General features: G+C 44.8%; 1 protein-coding gene across 5 annotated transcripts in view; it reads left to right on the top strand.

Annotated features, from left to right (window-relative positions):
- The window catches only part of IQCA1 (IQ motif containing with AAA domain 1), a 154,933-nt gene that overhangs the window by 30,783 nt on the left and 97,703 nt on the right, over positions 1-26,447 (top strand). For all 5 annotated transcript variants that reach the window (XR_004320174.1, XM_006177788.3, XM_032480562.1 and 2 more), the window contains one exon: positions 5,532-5,737. Coding sequence is in view for 4 of the 5 variants with exons in the window: in XM_006177788.3 (XP_006177850.1) it covers positions 5,532-5,737 (206 nt within the window). In the remaining variant the exon portion in view is untranslated. The remainder of the gene's footprint in view (positions 1-5,531; positions 5,738-26,447) is intronic.

The raw sequence follows: 26,447 nt of genomic DNA, 5'->3' as shown, positions 1-26,447 counted from the left end.
GGAGACACACAGAACTGGAGGAATCAGGAAATCGTATTGCTGGCTTCTTCATTAACATAGGATGGCTTGGGAGAGTCGTTAAGTAGTGAACCTCAGTGTCCCCATCTGTTCAATGGGATAGTCAGGTCCTTATTTCTATTCGAAAGATGGATGTATCATCAGTAAAGAAATGTAGAGGACGTGTGGGACAGAGTGCCATGCCGACTATAGAAGTCTGATGGGAGCTGGAAGACTTCGTTTTCACTCACAGATCATGGGAGTGTTCAGAGGTTGGCTGAGAAGGGGGAGGGTACAGCTCAGTGGTAGAGTGTGCGCTTAGCGTGCACGAGGTCCTAGGTACAACCCCCAGTACCTCCATTAAATAAATAATTAAATAAATAAACCTAATTACCTCCCCCTAAATTTTTTTTAATTAAATAAAAGTGGTTATAAAAAAAAAAAAACCAGTTGAACACTTCCCGTGGAGCTGTTTACCAGGCGCCAGTCACTACTCACTGCTCACGCCTGATTCACTTGTAGGCACTCACAGGGGAAAGGCCCAGCAGAAACGTCGTGTGTGTGAATCTCTGAAAAAAACCTGCTGCGATTTACCGTAAGAGCAATGTGCTGGTGGGGAGAGCGACATCAGAATCGTAGCATTCAGGCAAGACTTTGACACAATGTTACACAGTCATCAGAGACAAAGAGACTTGGGTCCTCTGTAGCCGAGATCCATTTTAGCATCTTCATGAACACCATGGACTTTGAAGTAGTCGTTGGAGAGATCGGATAAAGTCTCCATGTGAATTATAAACGCCTGTTTCATGACACTAGGAATGAAAAACATCACCTGGAAGATATAAGAATTGGGCTCTTCTTTAACTGATTAAATAATGGGAATTATTATCTCTTTATTTTGATACAAAACAGATACTATGAAGTCATGGCTTTGAGCACTTGTGTATAGAGGCAATTTCGATCACTGGTTTTTAACATGCTTTAAAATGATTCTGTAATTCTCAGTCTCGATTCACTTTTAAAGTAGTTTTAGGGGTTTTATGAGGTGGTATGTTCTCATTATATTAAACTTGGACAATTGGCTTGTTTTCGTTAGACATTCTAATGCATGTTTTCACCAAGTACTGTAAGTGTGATTTTCTTTTCATCTTTTCTTTCAGTTGACTTTATGTCATTAAGCGGTAGCTATAGTCCAAAAGCATCTCAGTTGTGGATCCGAGTAGAGAAGTCACTTTTAGGGGTTCATAGATATTTCTTGGGGGTTGTGTGTGTGTAAAGAAACAGTAACCAAAAAAAAAAATCCTTGTAACAAAAAGATGCAGATTTTCAGGTCTGCAGTGGCCCCGGCTTTGGGTTGTATTCGTGTCTCGGCTGTTGTGAACAGTGCTGCCATGAGTGTGGGGCGCAGATATCTCTTCAAGATCTTGATTTCATTTCCTTTGGACATATACCCATTGGATTGCTGGGTTATATGGCAGTTCTGTTTTTAATTTGGGGGGGAACCCTCCATAGTGTTTTCCATAGTGGCTACACCAGTTCAAGTTCCCACCGACAGCGTACAAGGGTTCCAGTTTCTCCACATCCTCAGCATCACTTGTCATCTTTTCTGCACTTGACAGTTGCCATTCTGACAGGTGTGAGGTGATAGCTCATGGTGGTTTCAGCTTGCATTTCCTGGTAATTAGTAAGGCTGACACACTTACATACCTGTTGGCCATTTGTATGTCTTATTTGGCAAAAAAATGTCTGTTAGTTCCTCTGCCCATTTTTTAAGTGGGTTGTTTTTAAGTCACATAAATTCTTTATACATTTTTTATATTAAGCCCTTATCAGCTACACGGTTTGTAATGTTTTCTCCCATTCTGTAGGCTGCTTCCTCATCTTGCGGAATGTGTCCTTGGATGTGCAGAAGCTTTTCAGTTTGGTATAATCCCATGTGTCTCTTTTTGTTTTTGTTGTCTGTGCTTTTGGTGTCATATCCGAAAAATTGTTATTAAGATGAATGTCAGGAAATCTTTTCCTTAAATTTTTAGCTGTTTTCTGACTGCATGTCTTGTGTCTAAGTCTTTAATCCATTCTGAGTTGATGTATGTATGGTGTGAGGTAAGGGTCCAGTTTCAGTCTTCTGCGTGTGTGTATTCAGTTTTCCAAACACCATTTGTTGAAGGGACTAATCTTTCCCCATTGTTGTGTTCTTGGATTTGGGGTGTCAGACAGTTGAGTGGACAATTATTTGAGATCTTAAAATTATGTATATGTAAAATAAACATATTTTTTAAAATCACACATACACAGTGATGGAGGTTTCTCAATGTGACACTGAAAGGAACAAACAAATGATCAAAACTGGGATTATTTGAACAAGAAAACAATAAAGTAGTACTTGATTATAGCCCAAGTATAAAATAAATATCTACGAGTCCATAGTGATATAAATGAAAGATTGAATAAATTAACCAATGTGGGAGGAGAGACAAGTCTTCCATGCAGAATAATCCCAAATCATTTTGGAAACTCCACCCTCAAGATCGGAGGGGGCCTTAGCGTTCTGCTCCTTAACTGGGGAGCTGTACCTAGTGACTTCCTCCCAAAGAGGACGGAGTGAAGTGGGAGGTGGAGCGAGGCATCTTGCAGAGGGACACCTGACAGGTGCTACCCCAGCCAGGTGACCCAGGTGAACAGCATGAGTCCTAAATCATGCTGATGGTACCCCGATAGGATGGTGTGACAGCGACACTTCACCTCTGTGCTCTTTCTCTCAATAACCCGTAACCCTAATCTGATCGTTACCAATAGAGCTGTGTGTCAGTAGAATTGATTTCCCTCATAGATCTATATATTTTATCTTTATGCATTTGAAAACATTATTTTTATTGAAGTATACTCAGTCATAGTGTGTCAGTGTCTGGTGTCCAGCACAATGGTTTAATCACACAGACACATACATATATTCTTCTTCATATTCTTTATCATTATAGGTTATTACAAGCTATTGAATATAGTGTCCTGGGCTCTAAGTAGGACCTTGTTTATTTTGTATATAGTAGTGTGTATCTGCTAATCCCAAACTCCTAATTCTTCCTTCCCCCCAACTTTCCCCTTTGGTAACCATCAATTTGTTTTCTATATCTGTGAGTCTATTTCTGGTTTGTAAATAAAATTTGTAGCCTTTTTTAGATTCCACATATAAGCGATACCATATGATATTTGTCTTTGTCTGACTTACTTCACTTAGTATGATAATCTCCAGGTCCATCCACATTGCTGCAAATAGTATTATTTCTTTTTTATGGCTGAGTAGTATTCCATTGTGTATATATACCACATCTTCTTTATCTAATCATCTGTCAATGGACATTTAGGTTCCTTCCACGTCTTGGCTGTTGTAAATAGTGCTGTTATGAACACTGGGGTGCATAACAAAAATCTTTTGAGGTTAGTTAACTTTGCCTGAGATTCTAAGGGCTCTTTAACTATTCCATATCATATAGCATCTTTGGGAAAGAAGATCCACAGAAGGTGAGCGATGGTAGGAGACAGATAACCAAGAAGTTGCAGACAACTGGGTTCTGGTCTTGGAATTACCCAGTGATGTGCTGGTAATGCTTAACCATGGCTCTTGGAAAAGAAATGTACGTGTATATATTCATACGTGTTTATTGTCATTTCATTGATATGAGGATATGCACACACAATTTACAAATAGCAGTAAAATACACACTACCCTTTGTTGGACATTCCATGTAGCCGTGGATTGTCACAGAACACTTCCCTTGATTTTTACTGAACTCTGTATCTGGTGTCAGCCTGTGGTTGCAAATGGCAAGTGTCACTGCAGTGCGACTGTTGGCTGATATTTTTGCAGCATTAATGCAGAAGATGAAAGTGCAACAGCAAAATGTGCGCCAGAGCCATAACGCACTCACCTTTTTTTTAGAGCTGGGGACTCTGCTGAATCAGGTTATGGTTTTTGAATGCTGAATCCTCAATTTTATGCACTCTTCCCGATGTCACTGACACAGACATGGCGCACTGTTGATCTGCGTTACAGTTTTCTCCACCACCTTCTTAAGTCTACACAATCGAATCACAATGGTAAATCCAGGCCTCATTTATAGCATTGCTAATTCCGATGGTGTAAACGTTCTCATCATGGCCACCTTCAAGCTAATAACCTGACAGAACGTAGTTAGGGAGATACACACAGGAGACAGCGTTACACAGTGTTTTCACCGTAGAGAGCCAACAGACGCGCTAACATCAAGCGCACAGGTGACAATAAAATCCAGTAAAAAGTAATTATGAAGCCGTGAGTTTTTAGTATTGACAACTTCCTGTTGTTACCATAATATACATAATCATAAGTTTATATAATTCAGCATTTAAAAATAACTTGCAAAATTCCTGAAAAATCTATCAGTTGGATCTCATGAGTCATTACAGCCTGGCTCCAGTACACACTCGATTCGTCCTTAATTTGCTCAGTGACCCAGGCTGAATCTGTAAACTCCCAAGAGCTCGGGATCTGTGTCTCCTACCTGTGATTCCCGCCACCACAGGCCCCATGCGTGTTTCCCTTCTCCAGGTGCCTTTTAGTTCTTTCCACCCAAACCCACAGGTAGCACCGTTTATAGGTGAGCTGACACCGTTCCCTACTGTGAGGTACATTGCCCTCATCCCACCACCCTCATTTATTTAGGAATTAGGTCTCAAAGTGACTTTGTATTTTCTGTTACCACAACCCTCTGCAGACAGTGGACCAGCGCCGAGCGTCTGGTTGCTGTTCTGCAGTTGTCTGCCTCACCCATCAGCAGACAGCGGGGGAGAACATTCTCACAATGAGATGTGAGGGTGAATGTCTGAAGTCAGCTGAGAATTTCCTTCTCTGGAGATCTTTAACGAGAGAGGGGATGTTTTCAGAGTTGATTTTGGTGTCATTTTTCTTGAAATCAGAACATCCAAACTCTTGTCATTAGTCCTTGCTGCATGTACTTCCTTAGTTTGTAGTCTTTGCCCTTCCTCTCACCAAGACGACTTGGAAAAGCTGTACTGTCTGTAACTCGAATGATTTTTTAAAATCATTTTTTATGGAGGTGGGTGGTAACTGGGTTCTTTCTTTCCTTCCTTCTTTCCTTTCCTTCCTTCTTGCTTCCTTTCTTCCTCTTTTTCTCTCTCTCTCTCTTTCTTTCTTTCTATACTGGGAATTGAACCCAGGACCTCCTACATGCTAAGCACACACTCTGCCACTGAGCTATACCCTCCCCTTTGCATGATTTTTCAATGATGTATATGCATTTTTCAAGCTAACTACCCCATCACCACCAGGTTCTGGGAAATGGTACCCCAACCTGCTTCCCCATGGTGGGGAATCACTCTGAAAGTTCTCTTGCCAGATCTGATCCATTTGTTCGGTACGTATTTCTTTATGGGCCTTTGGTAAGACACCATTGAAGATGTTAACATATTTCATTAGTGTCTAATATGTTTCACCATCTCTGTAATATGGTCTCAAATCTTTTTGTTTCTGTTTTTAGAATCCACCACCTTTGTTTAATGAAGTCGGTGCTACCATAATCGAGGCTGAAAAGGTGACCCACATGCGGGATAAGGTGCAGATGAAGCATGAAGAGGACTACAGAGGTGCCCTGGTTACAATCAAGGATGACCTGAAACTAACAGAAGGTCCAGACATCAAGGAGAACCTTCAGGAGCAGATCCGGCGCTGGTTCATCGAATGCAGGTGCGTGTGAGCGGCGTTGCCGTATCTCGTGACAGTCTCTGCTGTAATGGTTGATGTCCTTGTATGTTTTTAAGCACAGAAATGTGCTGGTAGAGATTCATGTGGTTTTCTGGCTTTTAGAGAAGTGAAATGTCAAGTTTAAAAAATTCAAGAACTAATTTTTTTTAATGAAAATTGCTCTCTGTCCTATTTTTTTAGTGCAGCCCATGTAATACCTCTCCAGCCACGTGAACTTGAACATCGTGGGTGGGTGACGCAGCCCCTAGATGGGAGGACTTCATAGGCCAGGTCTGTCTGAAAACTAAGGGACCCAGCTACACACAGGTCATGCGCCTCCCTTCTGGGGTCCGGCCCCAGCAGTACAAGACTCCCGAGTCTAAGTCACCTTCCGTCTCTGACGCAGTCTCCCGAGGCAGCTGCTGGCTGCGGGACCTGGCACCCGGCCCCCCGCCGCCCTGAAGTGGTGGGAGGGTAGCAGTTGTGGGAACAAGGCATCATGTACAGTGAGGCCTTCCTGTATTAAGGGCCTTCTTTAATGTCCTTAAGTGAAAGGTTAAGCAATTTCAAGTTTGCTTACATAAGACGGTTTGGGGAAGGTGTCCTTTATGAGAGAAGTGCGGCAGAACAGACGCCCGTGGAGCACAGCACGGCTTCCCGCACGGCTTCCCGCACGGCACAGCAGACGCTCTGCAGGTGACCCAGTCAGAACAGCTTCAAACCTATTTCAGGAGAGGAAAGAAAGGGGGAAGGTTGTTGTGGTCAGTCCCAGGGCCGTGGAAGCAGCTGCCATCTGTCTTCCTCGCTGGGCACTGTGCTGCATCACATTAGGCTCAGAGATGCTCAGACCTCAACTTTGGTGAGCTCATCAGGACCAGAGAATTTAACTTGTTGGCAATAAAAAATCAAACTTCCTCTCAAACAATTACATTCAAAGATGTTTATGTCTGCGGTGGGCAGCCTCCCAGGTGGCCTCCACCGACCAGAGGTCTCTCTTCCTCTGGTAATGCCCTCCCCTTGAGTGTGACGTGGACCTAGAACTTCACTTCGACAGAAAAGAACACAGCAAAAGTGATGGGGTGTCCCTGGATCTGGCCTGCCTCTCACCCCCTCACTTGCCTCCTCCCTCTGGCTCGGAGTGAGGTCAGCTGTCCTGTTGTGAGCTGCCCAGTGGAGAGGCCCACATGGAAGGAATCAAGGGAGGTTCCTGGCAACAGCCCCTGGGGAACCTAGGGCCTCATTCCAGCAGCCTGCAAAGAACTAAACCCTGTCCGCACCCACATGCCTGAGCTCAAAGGGGATTTTCCCCCAGACGAGCCTTCACATGAGGCTGCAGCCCCGGCCAACACTTTGACTGCAGCCTCCAGGGGGACCCGAGGCACAGGCACCCAGCCAAGCCACAGCTGGTTCCCCACCCACAGAACCAGTGACGTAACCAGCGTGGGTTGTTTCAGTCTCTAAGTGTCGGGGTGACTTGTGCAGCAATGGATGTGTAATTCACATCAGTTACGTGTACGATGATTGAGAAAAACCTGAACGATCGTAAACTTCTCTTGCGTTAACTTTGTGTGGGATTCTAATGTGCAGTTTCCTCAATAATACTTTGTAACAAAGTTGCTTCATGAATGTTTGATACATTAGTTACATGCTTTTGATTGAGGAGTTCTGTCCTTTATTACATAAATACAATTTTAAAAAATGATTTTTTTAATTCAAAATTGATTACTTGTGAGTTTTTCTTTTGATATCATATCATATCATATTTATCAGGGATATTTTATAGTAAAACGGGGATATTTTAAATGGAAGGAATATTTTAAAATGAGAAATTTGACATTGTATTAATTCTGTACTGATAACCAATAATAATAGAGAAAAGATGTAAATAGGGAGGAATATGTTATATATATACACACACACACGCATACATCCCCTCTTCTCTTTCTCAGTTTCCCTCCTCACTTTCCATTCTGGTGATGGCTTCATGGAGATAGCAGACTTACCCAATTGTATACTTAAATATGAAGTTTATTATATACTAATTATAATCCATAAAGCTCTTAGAAATATATCAAAGTGAGGCTATTCTATGAGCAAAGATTTTAGTGTTTTAGTTCTTTAAAATAGCATGTTTTTCTGTTATCCAGATACCAAAATGCAGTATTTCAGTCACTAGCCTTGTTAAACCCTCCCACCCCCAACTGCTGCTCACAGTTTATGAAAAACTTAAATTTGCCCATTGTAGGTAACAATCTCTTCTGGTTTAAAATAGTCTCTTTAAGGTCACCTGTCTATTTTGAGTATGTTTGGAGTCAATTCAGATGCCTCCCTATCATGAACGTTGCCCCAGTTTCTGCCCCTCGGGGCATCTGACTACAGAGGGAAGTTCCGAACCACCGGCTGGGGGCTGGGCCGAGGGACAGTGTCTGGGCACGTGCTGTCATCGGCACCCTGGCTGGTTTCTGCGGACGCATGGGGTAGCTGTCTGGCCCACAAGGAAAGACCTTCCCACCTGGTCTTTGGGGACTTCCTTCTGCAGCCCACGGTTTCTGCCACATGCCCTCAGTCCCTGGGCACCCACACTTCAAGCCTCTCCTTTTTGAGCCCACCGTTGCTAGGATGCTGGTTTACCAACTTCTTGTTGAAATCCAGTCTCTTTATGAAACCCTCCCTGAGTGCTTCCCTGCCATTCCTCTCTGCCTCCTCCTTGAGCTCTGCCAGCACCTTCCTGGCTCCTCCTCCAGGCAGTCTGCATAATAACACAAACTGGAGCCTTGCTTCCAGAGAAATAGCTGTGCAGCCTTGGGCAAGTCACTTAACTTCTCTGTGCCGCCAGTCTCCTCATCTGTGACCTGAGGACAAGACTCAAACCTATTCTGTGAGGTTGTTAAGACATGAGAGCACGTAGACCCCTATATGCCGACCATTCTTATCCCCATCGTCTAGGATAGTACCCATCTCCTCATTCATATGAGCAAGTAAACGGCAAGCCCGGAGGACCGCACCCAGGGCGGGACGGGAAGTGTGGGGCACATGGCCCGTCTCAGCAGCGGATGGTGCAAGCCAACAGGACTACAGTTTTCCATCCTTATCCAATTACATGACGGTGTCTGGAGAGAATATACCTGGGCTGAGGTTGCCCAGCCCTGGGGCCTGAGGCAGGAAAGCGCTGTTTCTAAAGAACTGAGTCTCCTGACTAAAACCCCTGGCTCCTAGTGGAGAACTTCGTTTTCTAGTTTAACGAGGATGGTGCGCCCTGTGCTCATGAACTTTCCTTATCAGCAACTTTCTTCCTTTTTCTCAGGGCTTCAGCGAATAGATGCCCACAAATGCCTTTTCTACAAATAAAATAATTTTTTACTTTTATGTAGACTTCTAAGATCCAATGTATGGTTAGGTGACATAACCAAGTTGAAAACAACTGTGTTCAGTTATAACACCAAATCAGCTAAAATATATAAAATGTACATATGTACACATACATAGACACATAGATATATTCACAAATGCATTTAACTTATCAAGTGTATGTTGATATACGCATGGAAGTTTCTGGAAGCATACACTAGACACTTGTTGGCATGGCCACCTCTGGGGACAAGAGCAGTGATGTTATTTCTTGTTTTATACTCTTCTGTACAGTTAGAAGTCTTTTTTCAAGATGTATTATTTTTAATAATAAAAAGCCTAGTTAAAAATATATTAGAAGAGAAAGAAAGACAAGCAATTAATTTGGGCTAATCCAAAATAAACATTTAACATTTTGAAACACCCTACTTTTTAAAAAGTAGGTTAATACAATGTAAAAAGAGCACACTCTTGGAAATTCTCTTTTGATGAAAAAGTAAGGTGCCGTGAGGCTGGCAGCGACTGGGAGTTGTCCCCCATCTGAGGTGCCGGCAGGGTCATGGGAGACTCCCGCAGACCCTGGTGGCACCCTGGGAAGTGCCCCTCCGCTCGCCGTGGGCTTCCTCTGAAGGCCCGGCCGGTCCCCTTGGAAACATTCCATCCTGGCCTTGCTGACCGGCCAGGCTGGAGGCGGGTCAGAGCGGCTCCCAGGGGGTCACCGCATATCATTCACAGGGACAGAAAGTGCCTCTTTTTGAAGTAGTGGAAGGTCGAGGGCGGATTTCTTTTCATAATTGGATTACATTTATCTGATTGACTTTGATGGAACCCTTTTCCTTGCTTTTTTAAATCAAAGACAAATGAAAAGCAAATATTGTCTTTTGAAACACGAATCATGATCAGTCCTTAGGACACATTCCAACAGGACACAGTGGCCATTAAAAATCACTAGAAGCTGCCGTCCGTGTACACTCCCACAGCAGAGGGCGTTTATTCTTAGCTCCTTCAAGCAATATTTATAGTTGCCCAATGGGTAAGTTATACTAGGATTTGTTTTTCAAGTCAATTTTTAAATTATTTTAAAGGAAGTCTTCTTTTTTTCCCCAATGTTTAAAGTAACACATGCTCATTGGATAAAATTCTCAAGATAGAGAATTTAAAGAAGAAAATTTAAATTATCTGTATAATTCTACTACACAGAGGTAGCTACTGTAAAAATTTTTGGCAAATTTCTTTCCAGTATTTTTCTCTCACATGTATATTTTATGAACCGTTTTTCTAATTTCTGAAGATTTAATATTGGGTTTCCCCGCATCCTGAAAATGTTTTCCAAAAGATGTCTTTCATGACTGTTTATTATTCTGTTGCATGGATGCACTGACTAATGAGTCAATTACTGTCTCTTTAATATTTTGTCAAATTGATAAGAGAAAAACTACTCTCAGTAATCACTTAATTTGCATTTATTTTACTATTTGAGGAAGAAGGTAAAAAATCTTCGGGTGTTTTTGTCAATAGAGTTTCTTCCATGAACTGCCCTGATGTTTCTTTTTTTTTTTTTTCTCATATTTTTAATTGAAGTATAGTCAGCAGTTTCTGGTGTACAGCATATGTTTCAGTCATGCATATACATACATACATTTGTTTTTATGCCCTGTCATTTCTATGCATCCCTCTGTGAGGTCTTTTTTATTAAGTGATCTCTAAAAATATATACATCCTGATACTAAAGCTTTTTTGACACGTTTGGAATAATGATTTCCTAGTTATCATTTGCCTTTTATTTTTAACGGGCCTTCAGGAAAGCTAGAAAGACAAAGAAAGAAAGAAAGAAACAGAAGGAGAGAAACAACACAGCCATTAAGAACTCATTGCACAATTGCCTCACCTAACCACACCCTGGCTGGCCCCGGCCCCAGCATCCCTGCTCCGAGCCCTGTCCTCCCCACCTGTGGAAGGGATACTAGGACCTGCTGCCCAGGGTTGTTGTGGGGATCAAATGAGAGGGTGTGGATAGAAGACGCGGCCTCCAAGTTTCTCACTGAGGTTATGAATTGTATAGGTATTTTTCCTATTGTTGCAGCAAAGTGTGTTACAGCTCAGTTGTGACAGCAACCCCGGATCCTGATGAGAGACCAAGCAGCACTCAGAGGGTTGGAGAACTCAGGTTTATTACGCCAGCGGGCCCAGAGGAGTTAACACTCCAAGCTCTGGACCCCATCTATAGGTTTACACAGGCTTTTATAGGCTGCCAGTCTAGACTTTGCAACATCATATGCAAATAAGGTATAACAAAGTTGACTAATCAGGAATGAGCTTTGTAGAAATGGACCAATCAGGAGTGATAGAAATGGACCAATCAGTCGTGATAGAAATGGGCCAATCAGAAGTTAGCTCAGGGAACCAATAGAGTCTTAGGGGTAAGTTCCACTTTCCTAGAAGCAAGCTGTTTTAGAGGCAAAAAACGAGATAATGCCGCTGGGCCAGGGAACCGGATGGTGCTGGCAGGAAAGTAGTGGCCCTGCCTGGGGGTCCTGCTGGTCTTTTCATGGGCTTCCCACCTCACTATTTTAGGTGAGATACTCTCCAAATATTATTTTCCTCTTATTATTATTTATATGCATTGATACAGTTCACGCCATTACCTCACTGAACTCTGAAGTTAGCGCTGAGTTTTTCAGTTGACTCTCTTGCATGTTCTTGGATGTACAGTCCTGGTGGCAGTGTGGCCAGCCCCTCCCGTCACAGTGGGTAGGCTCTGACATGCCCCGGGCTCTCAGCTGCGGTTACCTTTGCACCCCTGTCTCCCCTGCTTCCCACGTCAGCTCTAGTGACCTAGAATCTTCTGGATGGTGTGGCAGTGGTGTTTATGTTCCTTTAAAAAGGTGAGCTATTTAAATAGCCGTTTTTATCAAACATTGCCGTCTTAGAAACAGGATATCCGTCGGTGGGCGCTTCAGGTGTTCATCACGCAGGCACTGACTTCTGCTTAACCTCTGCCCCCCTCATGCCCTGGAGTCATAAGTCAGAGGCGGGTTGTTCCCTGTGACGCACCCCTGGCCTCCCTTGTAATCATCACTGTTTTGGTGACTGGTTACTGTTAGGTGACTGTTCAGTAATGATGGTAATAGAATAATAAATAACTCACATTTATCGGGCACTTTTCTGTGCCCGGAGTTCTCAGTGCTTTACACGTAAGTAATTTACCCTTGCATTCATTGGCTATCACTGCTGTAATGAACTCCCTCAAACGTGGTGGCTTAAACCAGTGGAAACTGATTTCCTTCCAGTTCTGGAAGTCAGGAGCCTGAAATCACGGTGTCGGCAGGACTGTGCTCCCTGGGAAAGCTCTAGCGGAGAGTCTGTTCTTCACACCCTCCAGCTTCTGGAGGCTGCCAGCAGCCCTTGGCTTGTGGCTGCATCCCCCCCTCTCTGCCTGGGGGTCCCTAGCCTCCTCCTCTTCTGTCTGTCTAATCTCCCTCTGCTCCTCCTTCCAAGGACACTTATGATTTCATGTAGGGCCCACCAGGAGAATCCAGATGATCCCCTCATCCCAAGATTCTTAATTTTTTTTTATTTTATTTTTTATTGAAGTGTAGTTGATTTACAATGTTAGTTTCAGGTGTACAGCAAAGTGATTTGGTTATAGATACATTTTTTTCAGATTCTTTTCCATTATGTGTTATTACAAGAAATTGAATATAGTTCCCTGTGCTACACAGTAGGTCCTTGTTGTTTATTTTATATATAGCAGTGTGTATCTGTTAATCCCTCCCTCCCTCCCTCGCCCTTTCCCCTTTGGTAGCCACAGTTTGTTTTCTAGGTCCGCGAGTCTATTTATGGTTTGTAAATAAGTTCATTTGTATCATTATTTTTAGATTCCACATATAAGTGATATCATGGGATATATGTCTTTCTCTGACTTACTTCACTTAATATGATCATCTCTAGGTCCATCCGTGTTGCTGCAAATGGCATGATTTCATTCTTTGTTATGGCTGAGTAGTATCCAAGATTCTTAATTTAATCACATCAAATCTACATCAAATATAGGTATCTTTTTTCTTTTTTTATTTTTTCACTGACGTCTACTTGCCTTACAGCGCTGTGCTAGTTTCTGGCGTGCAGCACAGTGACTCAGTTATTCACATACACGTAGGTATCTTTTTTCCTTGCAAGATGACGTTCTCAGGCTGCAGGGATTAGGGCCCGGGGTCTTTGGTGGCCGGTGTTCAGCCTGCTGCAGCCCTCAGCAACCCCTTGAGATAAGTACTCCTCCCTTGTTCACTGGCAACGTTCCTAACAGAAGACAAGACAAGAGAAGCCTGCAGCACTGCAGGCCAGCTCCGTCCAGGGGCACTTGCTGCAGGGGTGGGACTGGTCTGATGTGCACTGTCCCCCAGAGCAGCCACTAGCCCCGTGTAGCCGCTGAGCTCTTGAAAGATGGTAGGGTGCCTGAGGATCTGAATTTTTCATTTAATCGTATTTAATGCATTTACCTCTAACTGTAGATGGCCATGGGCCATCCGTGGCGCCATGTTGGACGGCCCAGTCATGGGGATGCTTGCTTTCAGAAAATATCTTGCTGTCGCTGGCCTTTCTCTTGGCTTGGTTCCCGTCATAAACTGTCATCTAAGTGTCACAATCCATGGATCAGCTTCATTTTAAAGTGTCATAAGGGGATCTCGGAAGTGGCCTCATCCAACCCTGTAGGGTGATTAAGGCAGCATCTTGAAGCCGAGGTAGGCTTCTGCCCACGGCCAGTCCCAGGGACCATGGGCTCCTGTCACCAAAGATACAACTGTCCCCTCCCCCACTTTGCTCACCAGCATCGGAGCCACCGGAGTGGCTGTCAGCTCTGAAAACCCGGCTGATCCTAGGCCTTTGTGTCTTTGCAAATTGTCCTGCTTGGACCATTTCTCCCCAGCTGCATTTTGTTAGTTTGTTGAAACCATGCCTGGCATCCAGCTCACCTTCAGCCTAGAGGGAATCAGACCTCGAGGTGGGCTGGGAGCTCTGGGGCTGGCCCTGTGGCATCTCTCCTGGGATTTTAGCTGACTCCTTCTCATCCGTATCATCTTGAGGAATCTGGAAGTGACGTAAATTAAGTAGCCTTATTCCATCTTTTAAGCCAACACACAAGTGGTCAGAAGTGATGGCTAAGAGGAAGGGCTCAGGGGCTTGGAAAGATCTTCATCCTCAGCAGGGCGTGCCTGGCTGGGAAATAAAACGCCACTGCCTTTTAACCCTAGGATGTGATGGTATCCGTTATACTGTCAATAATAAACAAACGCATCACAGATCACACTCACACGGAGGAGGAGTCTGAGAGCCAGGCTGCTTGGGTTCAAATCCCAGCTCTAGCACTTACAGGCTGTGTGACCTTGAATCAGTTCTTAACCTCTCTGTGCCTCCATTTCCTCAACGTAAAATGAGGATTTAAAAAAAATTTTTTTTTATTGAAGTACCTTCAGTAACAATGTGTCAGTCTCCGGTGTACAGCACAGTGTCTCAGTCATGCATATACACACATATTTTCATTTTCATATAAAACGAGGATTTAACAGTATCTACCTCAAAAGTAGGATAAAGGAATAACACACATAAATCCCTGAGAACAACGTGTGGTCCGTGATGCAGCCACCGTGGTTATTTTAAGAATACAGGAAGACCGTCACAGTTTGCAATTTGGAATAGCTGTCGTCGCACCTTGTGCTTCTTTCCTGGGTCTGGGGCCTTTATCAAAATGCTGCATTCCTGGTCTTCAGGAAAGACTGGCTGGTGGGGGCAGGGGAGGGGCCAGGCTGCGAGGGGTGGGGTGGGGTTAAAGCTGAGGGGGTAATAACAGGGCGGGAGAACAAAAGTTAGACGGGGTGGAATGTGCTTCCAGCCCCCAGGGCGGGGGCGCCGGGGTGTGACATGTCTGCTGATCCCAGCAGAGTACGTTCTTCCTGGAAGAGCACTTGGAATGCTTTGTTAATTTTTTTTTAATTAAAATAATTAAGATACAATTTAAATGTAGTACTTGTAATAATGTATATTGAAAAAAGAATATGAAAAGGAATATATATATATTTGTATAACTGAATCGCTATGCTGTATACCAGAAACTAACACAGTGTAAATCACCTATATTTCAATTAAAATTTTTTTTAATTTTAAAAAATGTAAAAAATAATTTAAATGCAGTAAAATTCACCCTTTTATGTACAGTTCTGCAAGTTAAGCTTTGTCATTTTAAGGTATGTGGACCCAGGGAGCCCTGAGGTCTTGTCTCTCCACCCCCCCCGGCCCCCCCAGTTTGTGCCAACCTAGGGCTCCAGGAATTTACGCTGGAGGGAACTCAAGATGTAAACTGCAAGTGGAGGGAGCTGGACGGCCTCCCCGACCAGGAGAGCTCCCAGCAAGGAGCAGACATTTGCTAAGGGTGAGCCGTGCATTTGGCACAAGGCGGACGTCAGTTTCCTATCCGCCTGGAAAAGTGAATGTCCTGTGTCCATGCGGAAGGCTGGAGGTCTCTGCCGTCAGCCTCCGTGCTGTCCCTGCCTGGACCTCCTAGGTCCTTGGACCTTCACCAGCTTCCATCACTGCTCACTCCAGAGCTGGAATTCACGCTCAGGTCTCTTGATTCCAAAAGCTATGATTCTCCCACCACGGCAAGCACGCCTCCTTGAACTGAGCAGCAGAAACCCTGTCCTGTGTCTTGGACTCGGTGCTGCAGTAAGTGTCGAGTGTCATTTCATAGGCGAAGATGACAGTTGCCCAAGGCTGTGCTGCTCAGTGGGTACCACGTGGAAGCCCAGAGCTCTCCTTATTCCTGACTCGTCCCCTCTCTCTGCTTCTAAGCGTCTTCCTGCAGAGCATGGTGATGGTCTGCGAAGGGAGAAGCAGGGAGGCAGGGAGAGGAAGCGCAGGATTCAAGGAAGCTGGCTGACTCCAGTTACGTCGCGGGCGACAGAGTGGACTCAGAGCAGTCAGGGAACTTGGCTAAAAACTTGGGTAGCTCCTGGAAGAACTAAAACCAGGGTGAACAAAGGCTTTCTGAAGTCGGCATTGTGTCACACCAGGATTGGTTCTCAAGGGGAGGTCAGAATTGTTCTGAGCACTTTTAAGAACATCAAAAAGAAACCACGAGAATGTTCACAGCAGGGCTCTTATGGGGAGTGGGACCACGGCTGAGTTTGTTCTTTTCCTTTATGTTCCAAGTTTTCTACATGGAGCATGAATGACTTTCAGAAGGAAAAGAAATTTTGAGGAGAACAGTGGGTAAGGAATGGCCAAGGAGGTGATTTAGGGGTCAATATTTTGAATTCCTTGTATAATTATATTTTCAGTAAATTCTCAAAAGCACTGTGGTCTATGGAGGAGATGTGAACACGTGTAGATTACTCCTACGGGAAGGTGAATAACTTTTTTTCTGCCATTTGCTTTGGTGGAAAATACATGAGGTTGAATGGAGGACTTAAGAAGAGGTGAGTGAGATATTAAAGTCCTGGGCATTATCCACAGAGGCCTTGGGGGCAGGTGCGCACCACGTGAAATCACATACTTAGCTGTCAGTCTCACGGTAAATCAAATTAAGAACACCCAGTGGCTCTGGGCTCTGTTGGTTTATTCAGACTCCAAACTGTGTGGAAAGACAGGCCCTGGGGCCCTTTTGCAAAGACAGTGGACTGACCGTCTTTCTAGGGGCCACAGACTTCCAGGTTACATCCCTGCCCCCCAGTGTTCCCTCCACTGTGACTCTGTCTTTCAAGCCTGCAGGCCTTCAGGGGGTAGTGACGTCTGCCCCTGGTCTTCTCCAAACCCAGCACGGGGCCTGGGAGTCAGCAGACGCAGCACCTCATCTGAGCAGAGCTGAGTTCCTAGGCCGAGAAGCGCCGAAGGCTCGGCTAAAGACTGTAATCACTGGGGCCCAGCCCTTGGTGCCCCTCAAACCGCCGCCCACGCCGCACTCGGCTGGAAGGCGTGTCCGAACCCGGGTTCCTGCCCCGCCCCTCCCCACCCAGAAGTTCTGACTCAGGAGGTTTGGGGTGGGAACGAGATTCTACACTTACTCTTTTTCAAAATTACCTCCAGTTCTTTTTACTGACTTATTATTTTGTGTGTGTGATAAAAACATCAGAGGCTCTACTTTCTTAGCAAACTTTTAAGTGCTCAGAACAGTGTCGTTAACCAAAGGCTCCGAGCCGGACAGTAGCTCTCCAGGACCGACTCACCCTGTGTGACAGAATCCTTGTGCCGTTTGCCTGGCACCCTCCCGTTTCCCCTCCCCCAGCCCCTGGCAACCGCCTTTCTACTCTCTGCTTCTGTGAATTTGGCTACTTCAGGCTCCTGCTGTAAGTGGTGTCGTATTTGTCCTTCTGTGTCGGACTTCAGTGAGCATAAAAGCAGCACATGGGAGGAGGGCCTAGCTCAAGCGGTAGAGCGCATGCTTAGCACACGTGATGTCCTGGGTTCAATCCCCAGTACCTCCTCTAAAAACAAATAAATTAAATCTAATTACCACTCTCCCAAAAACAAATAAATAAATAAAAATTTTTAAATTTACACGTTTAAAAAAAAAGTAGCATATGGGAAATGAGTTTAAACGCAAATATCTGAACATTCTGCTGACACTTTTCATCCTTGGTCTACTCTCTTGACCCTTCTGGTTTCTTGAGTTGGGAAGGTGGGTGAGCCACTCCTTCAAATGAAGGGTTGACGGATGAATGACGACTGGGGTTTGCAACCAGTGTGTGAACTGAAACAGACGGTGGTCTTTCTCAATGGGCAGTTCTCTCCATTCCTTCCTAAAGTGCTTTGCGCTGGCCTGGGTATTAGTCTTTTCTATTCAGATAGATATTTAAGACGAAAGGTGAAAAAAAAGCTTATGGATCATTTTCTCAGCAGAAGAGTAACCAAAATCAAAGCAGTCAATGATGTACTCAGTAATATAGCGGTCCTTTTCATAAAAGCAAGTGCAGGGTTGGGGAGGGAGGTTCTGGTAGGATTCAAACATGGGCAAAGATAATATTTTCAAATCAAGAAGGAAGCTTCTGTCTTGATTGATAACCGCTTATAATATCCCGCTAATAAGTAGAAACTCCAATCAATAAATCAGACCTCGTGATGTGCCACAAACAAATTGCCTTGCTTTGCACACTCCTTTTTCCTCCTCTCCTTTGAGAGAGGGTGCACCCCTCAGTTTCCCGAGAAGGACCACGGTAATTAAGTCCATGTGCAGCCAATTGGCTTTACTGAGTGTAAGTGAATTTACAGGCAGCAAGTGACACTTCAGGAGGCTTCTGTGCAGTGGCACAAGCTGCTTGCTTTAGAACGCAGGAGAAATTTATGGGCCTGCTGACATTAATGGAGGTGGTTGGATGACTTGGGGGGGGCCGGCCGGAAACCCCTCTATCCATATATTTTTCATACTTGGTGAAACACAGATAAATCTCTGTCCCGGGCATCTGAAATGGTGGGACCGTTGAAGCTCAGTGTCAGACCCCAGGGGGAGAATTTATCATTTTAGGAGTTCTGCTTTCTAAATCACTGCGAACTCTAGAGCTGGTCATTTTCACATTTGTGCAAGAATTTTTGACAATATGCATAAATTTTTAATAGGCCCTAACTTTCCCAAATGTTCTGTACCTCACGTTTGCTAACTAGAAAAAATAGAAGGCATGAGTATTTTTCTCCTCAAATGTCCTCAAATAAAAGAATATACAGGCAGGTAGCTTTGTCGGCAGTATTTTTATAAGAAAGTAACATCAATCACTGGATAGATTCAGTGAGAAATTACCATTGCCTTCCCCCATTAACATGTCACATATAAATTATAGTCTCCAGAGCTGAAAGAAACTTTAGAAATTGATAGACACGCAATACTTATTTTTTAACAACTGAGTGAGTAAACCTAGTTCAACGGCGTCATTGGGCGGAGAGGGAAGCACGCCAGGCTCCCATAGTGATGGAGCGATTTGCTCAAATCGCACCTCTGCCTAGTGGCGGCCCCCCCAGATTTCTTCATTTCCAGTAAAATACCGTTTTCATTATACATCGAGCCCACCAGATACTTCCTTAGTGGGTCTACAGCCTTATTTTAACGCTTTATTATTGGAACCTAAACCAACAGCCTGCTTCCCGTGGCCGGCAGCTCAGCCCTGCCCGTGAGTCCCCAGAAAGTGCCCGGAGTGGGGAGCTGAGCCCGCGGGTTCTCACGCTGCTGCAGGCTTGGCCTTGCCTGGGTAACCCCTTCAACTTGCTGAGCCTCCGTCTGCTCATCTGGAAAACGTTGACAGCAACGTATCATCTACCTCCTAGGGCTGGAGCAGGGATTAAAGCGGACAGCGATATTGTGTTCTGAGCACATCGTGCTGAAAACTGAATATGTTCCCATGAAGATTCTTTGCAAATCATCTCAGTGTGGTCGATGGATCAGGTTATCCAGAAAGAACATCGCACGTTAAATAAAGATGGACGGTGAGCACGTTTAAGCCGTTCAGTTCGCAGGAGAGAACTGGCAGCCGATGTACAGAATGAAATCTGCCCCCTGGGAGCCAAGGACGTGGTCCTTTCTAGCTGGAAAGGCCGTATGACTTGGAGTCATCTCGGCTACTCGTGAAATCCTCAGCTTTGTCCGGCAAATGCCCTGTCTGCAGGCTGACTTTGGTTACATCGTATAAGTGGCAATGCAGTCATCTGAAAAGAGAGGAGAAAACCCTCAGACACAAAATATATGTTCCGAGCTTCCCAAATGCATGATGGTCCCTCCTCTTAACAGCCAGTGGCCCAGGGCCCAGCCCTTGCCTCGCTCCGTCCCCTGCCCTCTGTGTCCGTGGTCATCTCATCCAGGCTCATGGCTTTCCATTCCACCTCCCAGCCCAGAGCGCTCTCCTAAACTCCTGACGTGGAGATCCCCCTGTCCACTCAGGATCCGCACCAAGATGCACGGCAGGGGGCAGTGGGGGGTGCGTCTCAAGCCCCACACGTCCAGAGGTGAACAGGCATCTTACCCTCTCCACCCTGCTCCATGCAGCCTCTCCCATCCCAGCAGATGTGAACCTTCCAGTCTCTGAGCGTCCCCCCGACTCCTCTCCCTCCCTCAGCCCAACGTGCAGTCACAGAAAACTCCGCCGTCTCTGCCATCAAAATACACCCCAAACCCACTGACCTCGCAGGCCTCCATCCTCGCCATGACCCGGGTTGGGTCTGAGTGGCATCAGCCCCAGCCTGGATGCAGGAGCCCCCAGACCCCTCTCCCTGCAACCACCCTGGCTCCCCAGAATCTGTTTTCAGGATGATGACAGTGTATTCAAGATCTGTTGCTACGTATCACTCAGATTTACAAGCTTAGAGGCTTGAGACCCATACCCATTGCTGATCTCAGGGTCTCCCTGAGTCAGGAGTCTGGGCTTAGCTGCATCCTCTGCTCAGGGTCTCGAGGCCGCAGTCAAGGTCTGATCCCCTGCCAAGCCCCCCTGGCTGTTGGCAGCGTTCAGTTCCCATGGGCTGCCAAACTGAGGGCTCTGTCCCTTGCTGTCAGCTGGAGGTTGCCCCCAGCTCCTTGCCAGGTGGGCCCCTCACGGTGGCAGCTTGTGTCACCAAAGCCAGCAAGGGGGAGAGCCTGGGAGCGAGGTGGAAGTTACAGCCGTGCACAGCCTCAGGGAAGTGACACTTGGTCGTCATGCTTGCTGTGTTCTGTTGGATACATGCCAGTCTTGGGTCCCACCCCTCAAGAGGAAGGAACTGCACAATGGTGTGAACACCAGGACGCAGAGAACCACAGGGCTGCCTCCCAGGCTGTCGACAGAGAGGAAGAATCATCCTTTAAAAACCTAAGGCAGGTCTCCAGGAAGGCAAGTGCGGGCTCAGTGTCCTGTGGCCGCTGACAGAGCCCGGGCTCTCCCAGACGCTTGGGACAGCCTGGGGACACCTCCTCCTAGGTGCAGCCCTGTGACCCGGCCCCAGGAGCCCCCTCCACAGGGATTCTAACACCTGGGAGATGTGCTTCCGTAGTCTCTGCTCCCACAACTGTCCTTGGGGTGTGTTTTGTTGTTCTAACAAGATCCCAGAGAAGGGAAATTAGAGGCTTCCGCTTCTGTTACTGAATCCTCACTCTGCAGGATAGAAAGTTACATGTCATGATTTTTTTCTGTTATTCATTGCTGATTTGTTTGTGCTTTGATTTTTCTCTCTGATTCACTTATTTCAGATAGTACTTTTAGATTTCCACATCATTCAAAATTAGACCCGCGTGTTTACTCCCAGAAATGCAAATAGCAAGGTGGTAGGAAAACGCAGCAAGATGTACATCAGGAAATGCAGTATGGTCATTTCAGGGCACGTGACAAAGTCATCTGATGAAATGAAATGCCCACTTCTTATTTTAAAAATTTAAAAACAGAAAGTCAAGGTTAATTCTTAGCATAATAACATGTCAGCTGAATGAATGCAAGGGTCTTTGTCTTCTGTTTACTGCTCTTCCCCAGCGCCCAGCGCCCAGCACAGAGTCTGGCGCGTAGTTCTGCATGAGGGTATGAATGAACGAGTGAGTGAAACGTCGAGTATTTTTAGAACAAACGAGAGCAGTACGCTCACTGAGGGGCCACTATCGGCCTTCCCACAAAAGGAAAGGACAATATGGATGGCTTTGTCCCCAGTAATAATTAATGCCACAATATAAATTATTGTCAGTATAATGACACAAAAAGGAAACAAGACTATTTCAAAGAAAATAGCAGAATGTACTTTTTAAGTCAATGCTAGACTAAGTATGGAAGAGAAATATATGAAAGTTTAAGAAGTCCGTAAATGTTAAAAGGAACAAATAAAAAAGGGCTTGAATAAATGGTGAGATAGGCTATGTTTCTGGTTAAATGGAAAAATGACACGTCCGCCGTAGGTAATTTATAGAGAGCACGCAATTTCAATTAAAATCCCAACAGGATTATTTATCGAACTTGAAAACATAATTATTAAAGTCATTAGGATTAAAATAAGAAAATAAAGAAGGACAAATGGCATTGCATTTTCAAGAACATTATAAAGAAAAATAAGGCGAGTGCTTTACCTAATATCAAAGAACAAGTGTGGGTCAATGAAACAGAGAGCCCAGAACTGACAGGCACAGATGGAAATAAATAGCATCTTATAATTATGTTTAAAAGCAGTAAGAGTGGAAAAAATATATATTTGCAATAACTAGATAGCCTTAATCACTAAAGCCAACAAGCACTGGAAAGCAGAATGGAGAATTTAACTCCCCTAGAGAAAGGTCACAATGTCCTAACTATAGAAACTAATTTTTTCAAAGAAAATTGGACTCGTTCTGCTGTAAAAATGACAAAGTCTCTATAACAATCAAACCCTAAAATAAGACATAAAAAGAAACCAACCAAAAATAAAATTTAATTTTTATGAACTATTTTATCTTACCATTTTATTTAATTGCAACCATAATTCCTATTTATCATAATGAGGAAGACAGGACTGAAATGTACAGAGGAAAAATGACCCGTCTCCTCCCCCCAGGGCCACGCTCTGAGGTAATACAGGTGGACAGTGCTTGGGTCCCACTGCACCTGCCAACGAGAACACACACTTGGATGAGGCCCTCCTGTCCCCTTTTCTCTCGACAGCCCAGATCCCTCCCCAGCCTGGTCCTTCCTCTTAATGCTCTATCATCAGTATCCCCTCTGTTCACGTACAGCAGATTAGTCTTTATGAGAACTGAATTTATTCATCCACCTAAGTATTGATTGAGTGCTGGTGGTAAAACAGGTAAAGAGCAGGTGAAGTCCCACCCAGATTCCACAGTGGGGCTTTACCATGATTACATAACCTTTCCCCGTTGGGTGGTTATTTGCAGTTTCTTATTACAATTTTTATTATTTACAGCTTTTGCTAGTACAAACAGTACATCACAAAATATCTCGGCTTTTATTTCTGTAAGTAGTCCCTATAGTGGAATTGTTGAATTAAAAGATGTGTATATGCAAAAGGTATAGAATGCAAATTTGATAACTGATGTTTTAAGGAATCCACTGTCTAAGGGTTTGTGCAAACCCAGTAAAATGGCTGTGATTAGTCGGGGGTGTCCTGGACATCTGTGCAGAAACCCAAGGTTAGAACCAAGGCTCTTCTGGTAAAGAACTGTTTTGCCTTTGGAAAAGTCACTTAAACTCTCGAATTTTCCAATTTCCTCCTTTGCAAAATAAGAGAAAAGTGCTTATCTCACAGAATTTCTGTAAGGATGAAATGAGAAACTCTTTTGTGAAAGGCATGTGTGAAAATGCCTTGCAAACCTGCAGGCAGCAAGCACACAAGTGATGATCATTTCTGCTAAATCACTGGGTCCAGGAGGCAAGGAGACAGTTACACAAACGCACATAGTACGTAGCAAGGTGCCAACCTCCCCGGCAGCTGAAGAAATGCAAGTTCAAACTGGGTCTCCATTTTACACCCAAACTGGTCAAAACCCATAAAGGCAGTGCATCCTTCATGGTGAAGGCATCCGAGGACGAGGAGCACCAGTGCACGGGTGTGACCAGTGCAACAGACTGCAGGGGAGAGTCAGAGCTGCGTGGTGTATTGTGTCTGAGTTCTGTTCTTTTCAGGAAGTGACCAGGGCTTTTCCCAGTGTACTTCCATCACTGACCTCCCACCTCAGAATAACTGGTTGGAGCTGGGAGTTGTAGTTAATACCAGATTTTTTTTAATTCATTTTAATTGAAGTGTAATCAGTTTACAATGTTGTCTTAGTTTCTGGTGTACAGCATAGTGATTCATTTATATATATATATGTATATATTCCTTTCATACTCTTCTTTACTGTAAAATAATAAGACACTAGCATCCTGCACAGAGCATCTGACTTTCAAGAACAGGTTGCTGCTCTTAGGAGATGCGTGTGAGGTGTGAACAGAGGTCACCTGAGTTGACCTGAGTTTCAATGCTCGTCACTTGGGACGGGCCAGGCGGGCGTCCCCAGCGTCTGAGTGCCAAGGGAGTCGCTCTAGCCCAGCCCTGGCTCCTGCCTCCGGACCTGAAGCCATTTTTCAGGCACAATAAGGAAATGGCATTGCCCGAGTCACCTGGATGCCGGGCAAATACAACTTACGTATAAAACGTGGGATACTTCCCACTCCCCGTGTGAGATGAGGGAACAGGCAGCTCTGTTTGCCACTGGCCTCAGCCGGGGTGGGGACCAGGCTCCTCGGAGCTACTCACTAAGGCTGTGAGATCTACAGGACAAATGCCATATCTGAGGGGCCAAAGACAGGGATTGAGAGCCCAGTCATGGACCACGGGCTTGGGTGGGGCTCTGGGAAGGAGATTAAGTGAGAACAGTTCGGGATCAAACAGTGAGATGACAGGGAATTCCGTGACATTGCTTTGCACACGTGAACCCCGCCTGGAAGCTCACTTAGGGCAGAGATGGCGCAGGTCCCACTGAAGAGTCAAGGAGTTGGAGGCTGTTTTCCTAGATAACTTTGTTTCTTTTCAACTTACTCAGTTTTTTTATGTTGTAATATTTTTATTGAAGTATAGTTGATTTACAATGTTGTGTTAATTTCCAGTGTACAGAATAGTGATTCATTTATACACATATATTGTGTATAATATTTTCATATTCTTTTTCATTATAGGCCATTGTGCCATACAGTAGGACCTTGTTTGTCTGTTTTATATATAGTCGTGTGTATCTGCAAATCCCAAACCCCCAATTTATCCCTCCACACTCCCTTCCCTGCCGGTAACCATAAGTTTGTTTTCTGTGTCTGAGAGTCTGTCTCTGTTTTGTAAATAAGTCCTTGTCCTTTTTTGACATCACTTACATGTAGAATCTTAGAAAAAAGGACTTTTTCTAGGTATCTTTGATTACTCAGTGTGGAGGTGATGCTCTCTGAGTCAAGAACTAAGACTTACAGAAGAAACCAGAAGAAACGCCAGACTCCTGGCGCTCTCCAGTCCTGGGCAAGTGCCGGCACGTAGAAGGTTAAATCTCTGGCAGGGCGGGGAGCTTGGTGTCTCCCTAGCCTGCTTCTTTTGTAATTTTCCAGAGATAATCCAGATTTAATGATAGGGAGGTGTCATGTGTTTTTGAAAAACATTGAACAGTCTCTACAGTTTGATAAATGATATGTTTATATTGAGTTGTTCATATGCAAATTTTCCTAAATACTTTCTAGGGAGCAGATTTAACGAATAACTGAAAGTTTATCTTTTGGAAATTAGACTTAATTTAATACAAATTAAATATTGTTTCAAAAAGCTGAATTCCTGCTATTTAAAAAAAGTGTGATCCCCATGAGACACGCCAGCGTTTGCTTGGAGGTGACTAGTTGCTGACTCAGAGCTCAGAATACCTGATAAACCTGTCTTGTCGAGTTCTGTACACGCCGCTCAGACTGTGTGTTCTTGGGGGTCTTCACCTTTCTTGCTTCCCCTGTTCTGCTCCGTCGATTTGGGTGAAACGTATACAGCTCAGGTTACTTTTCAGGCAGCCGTGTGATGGGTTCCATTTTCTGCATCACTCGGTCCATCTGGTGGTTTGGATGCCCATTTGGCCTTGCCTGTTGCAACAATCTCAGGGCAAGTGGAAATTGGTCAGCGGGGGGCCGGGGGGAGGATGTGCGAGCGACTTTCTAGCACACGCTGCATGTTAACTTTGAGGATCAGCAAAATGATGAAAGCTCAAAGATAATCAAATGTCTGTGGAAGTAAGCTTCAAACTGTAATTGAGGGAAAGCTGTGATTTAAATAATCATCATGTACCAAGTCGGGATATTTAACACAGAATAATTTGCAGAGGATTGTGTTAAAATTTGCTTGAAGTAGAAGTAAATCCCTGCATCTCCAAAAGCGCTTTCCCGGCTGCAGAGAGAAGCCCGGATAATCATCCAAAACCAGCTTGACATTCCGCTTCTTCTCCACCCCGGATGCACGCACCTCAGCGAGCCCTTTGGTTGTGAGATAAGGGGGGACCTACTTTATTCAGTCAAAGACTTATTTTATGCCAGGCAGTAGGGAAGCCTCTGTGATATGATGACATTTGAGCAAAACCTTGAAGCAAGTGACTGAATATGCTGCCTGGGGTATTTTTTTAATCTGAGTGGGAACGTCTCTCTGAGGAGGGAGTATTCGGGTGAAGGAGGAGCAGGTGGAATGAGGGTTCGGGGGGAAGGCAGGCAGGCGGCGGGGGAAATACCAGGTAGGCTGTGGTAAGTGGAGGAACCAGACGACTCACCGTCCAAACCAAGACACTCGTAAGAACGAAAGAGGGTGCTGTTGTTGATTACACGTGACCTGGGCCCGTCCCCGGGAGAGTGGGCCCCAGGCTAACCTAACTATGTGGGCGTCGGTTTCATTTTGAGTGAGA

Source organism: Camelus ferus, chromosome 5 (assembly GCF_009834535.1).
Source record: "Camelus ferus isolate YT-003-E chromosome 5, BCGSAC_Cfer_1.0, whole genome shotgun sequence".
NCBI lineage: Eukaryota > Metazoa > Chordata > Mammalia > Artiodactyla > Camelidae > Camelus > Camelus ferus.
This window is presented reverse-complemented; position numbering and strand designations above follow the sequence as displayed.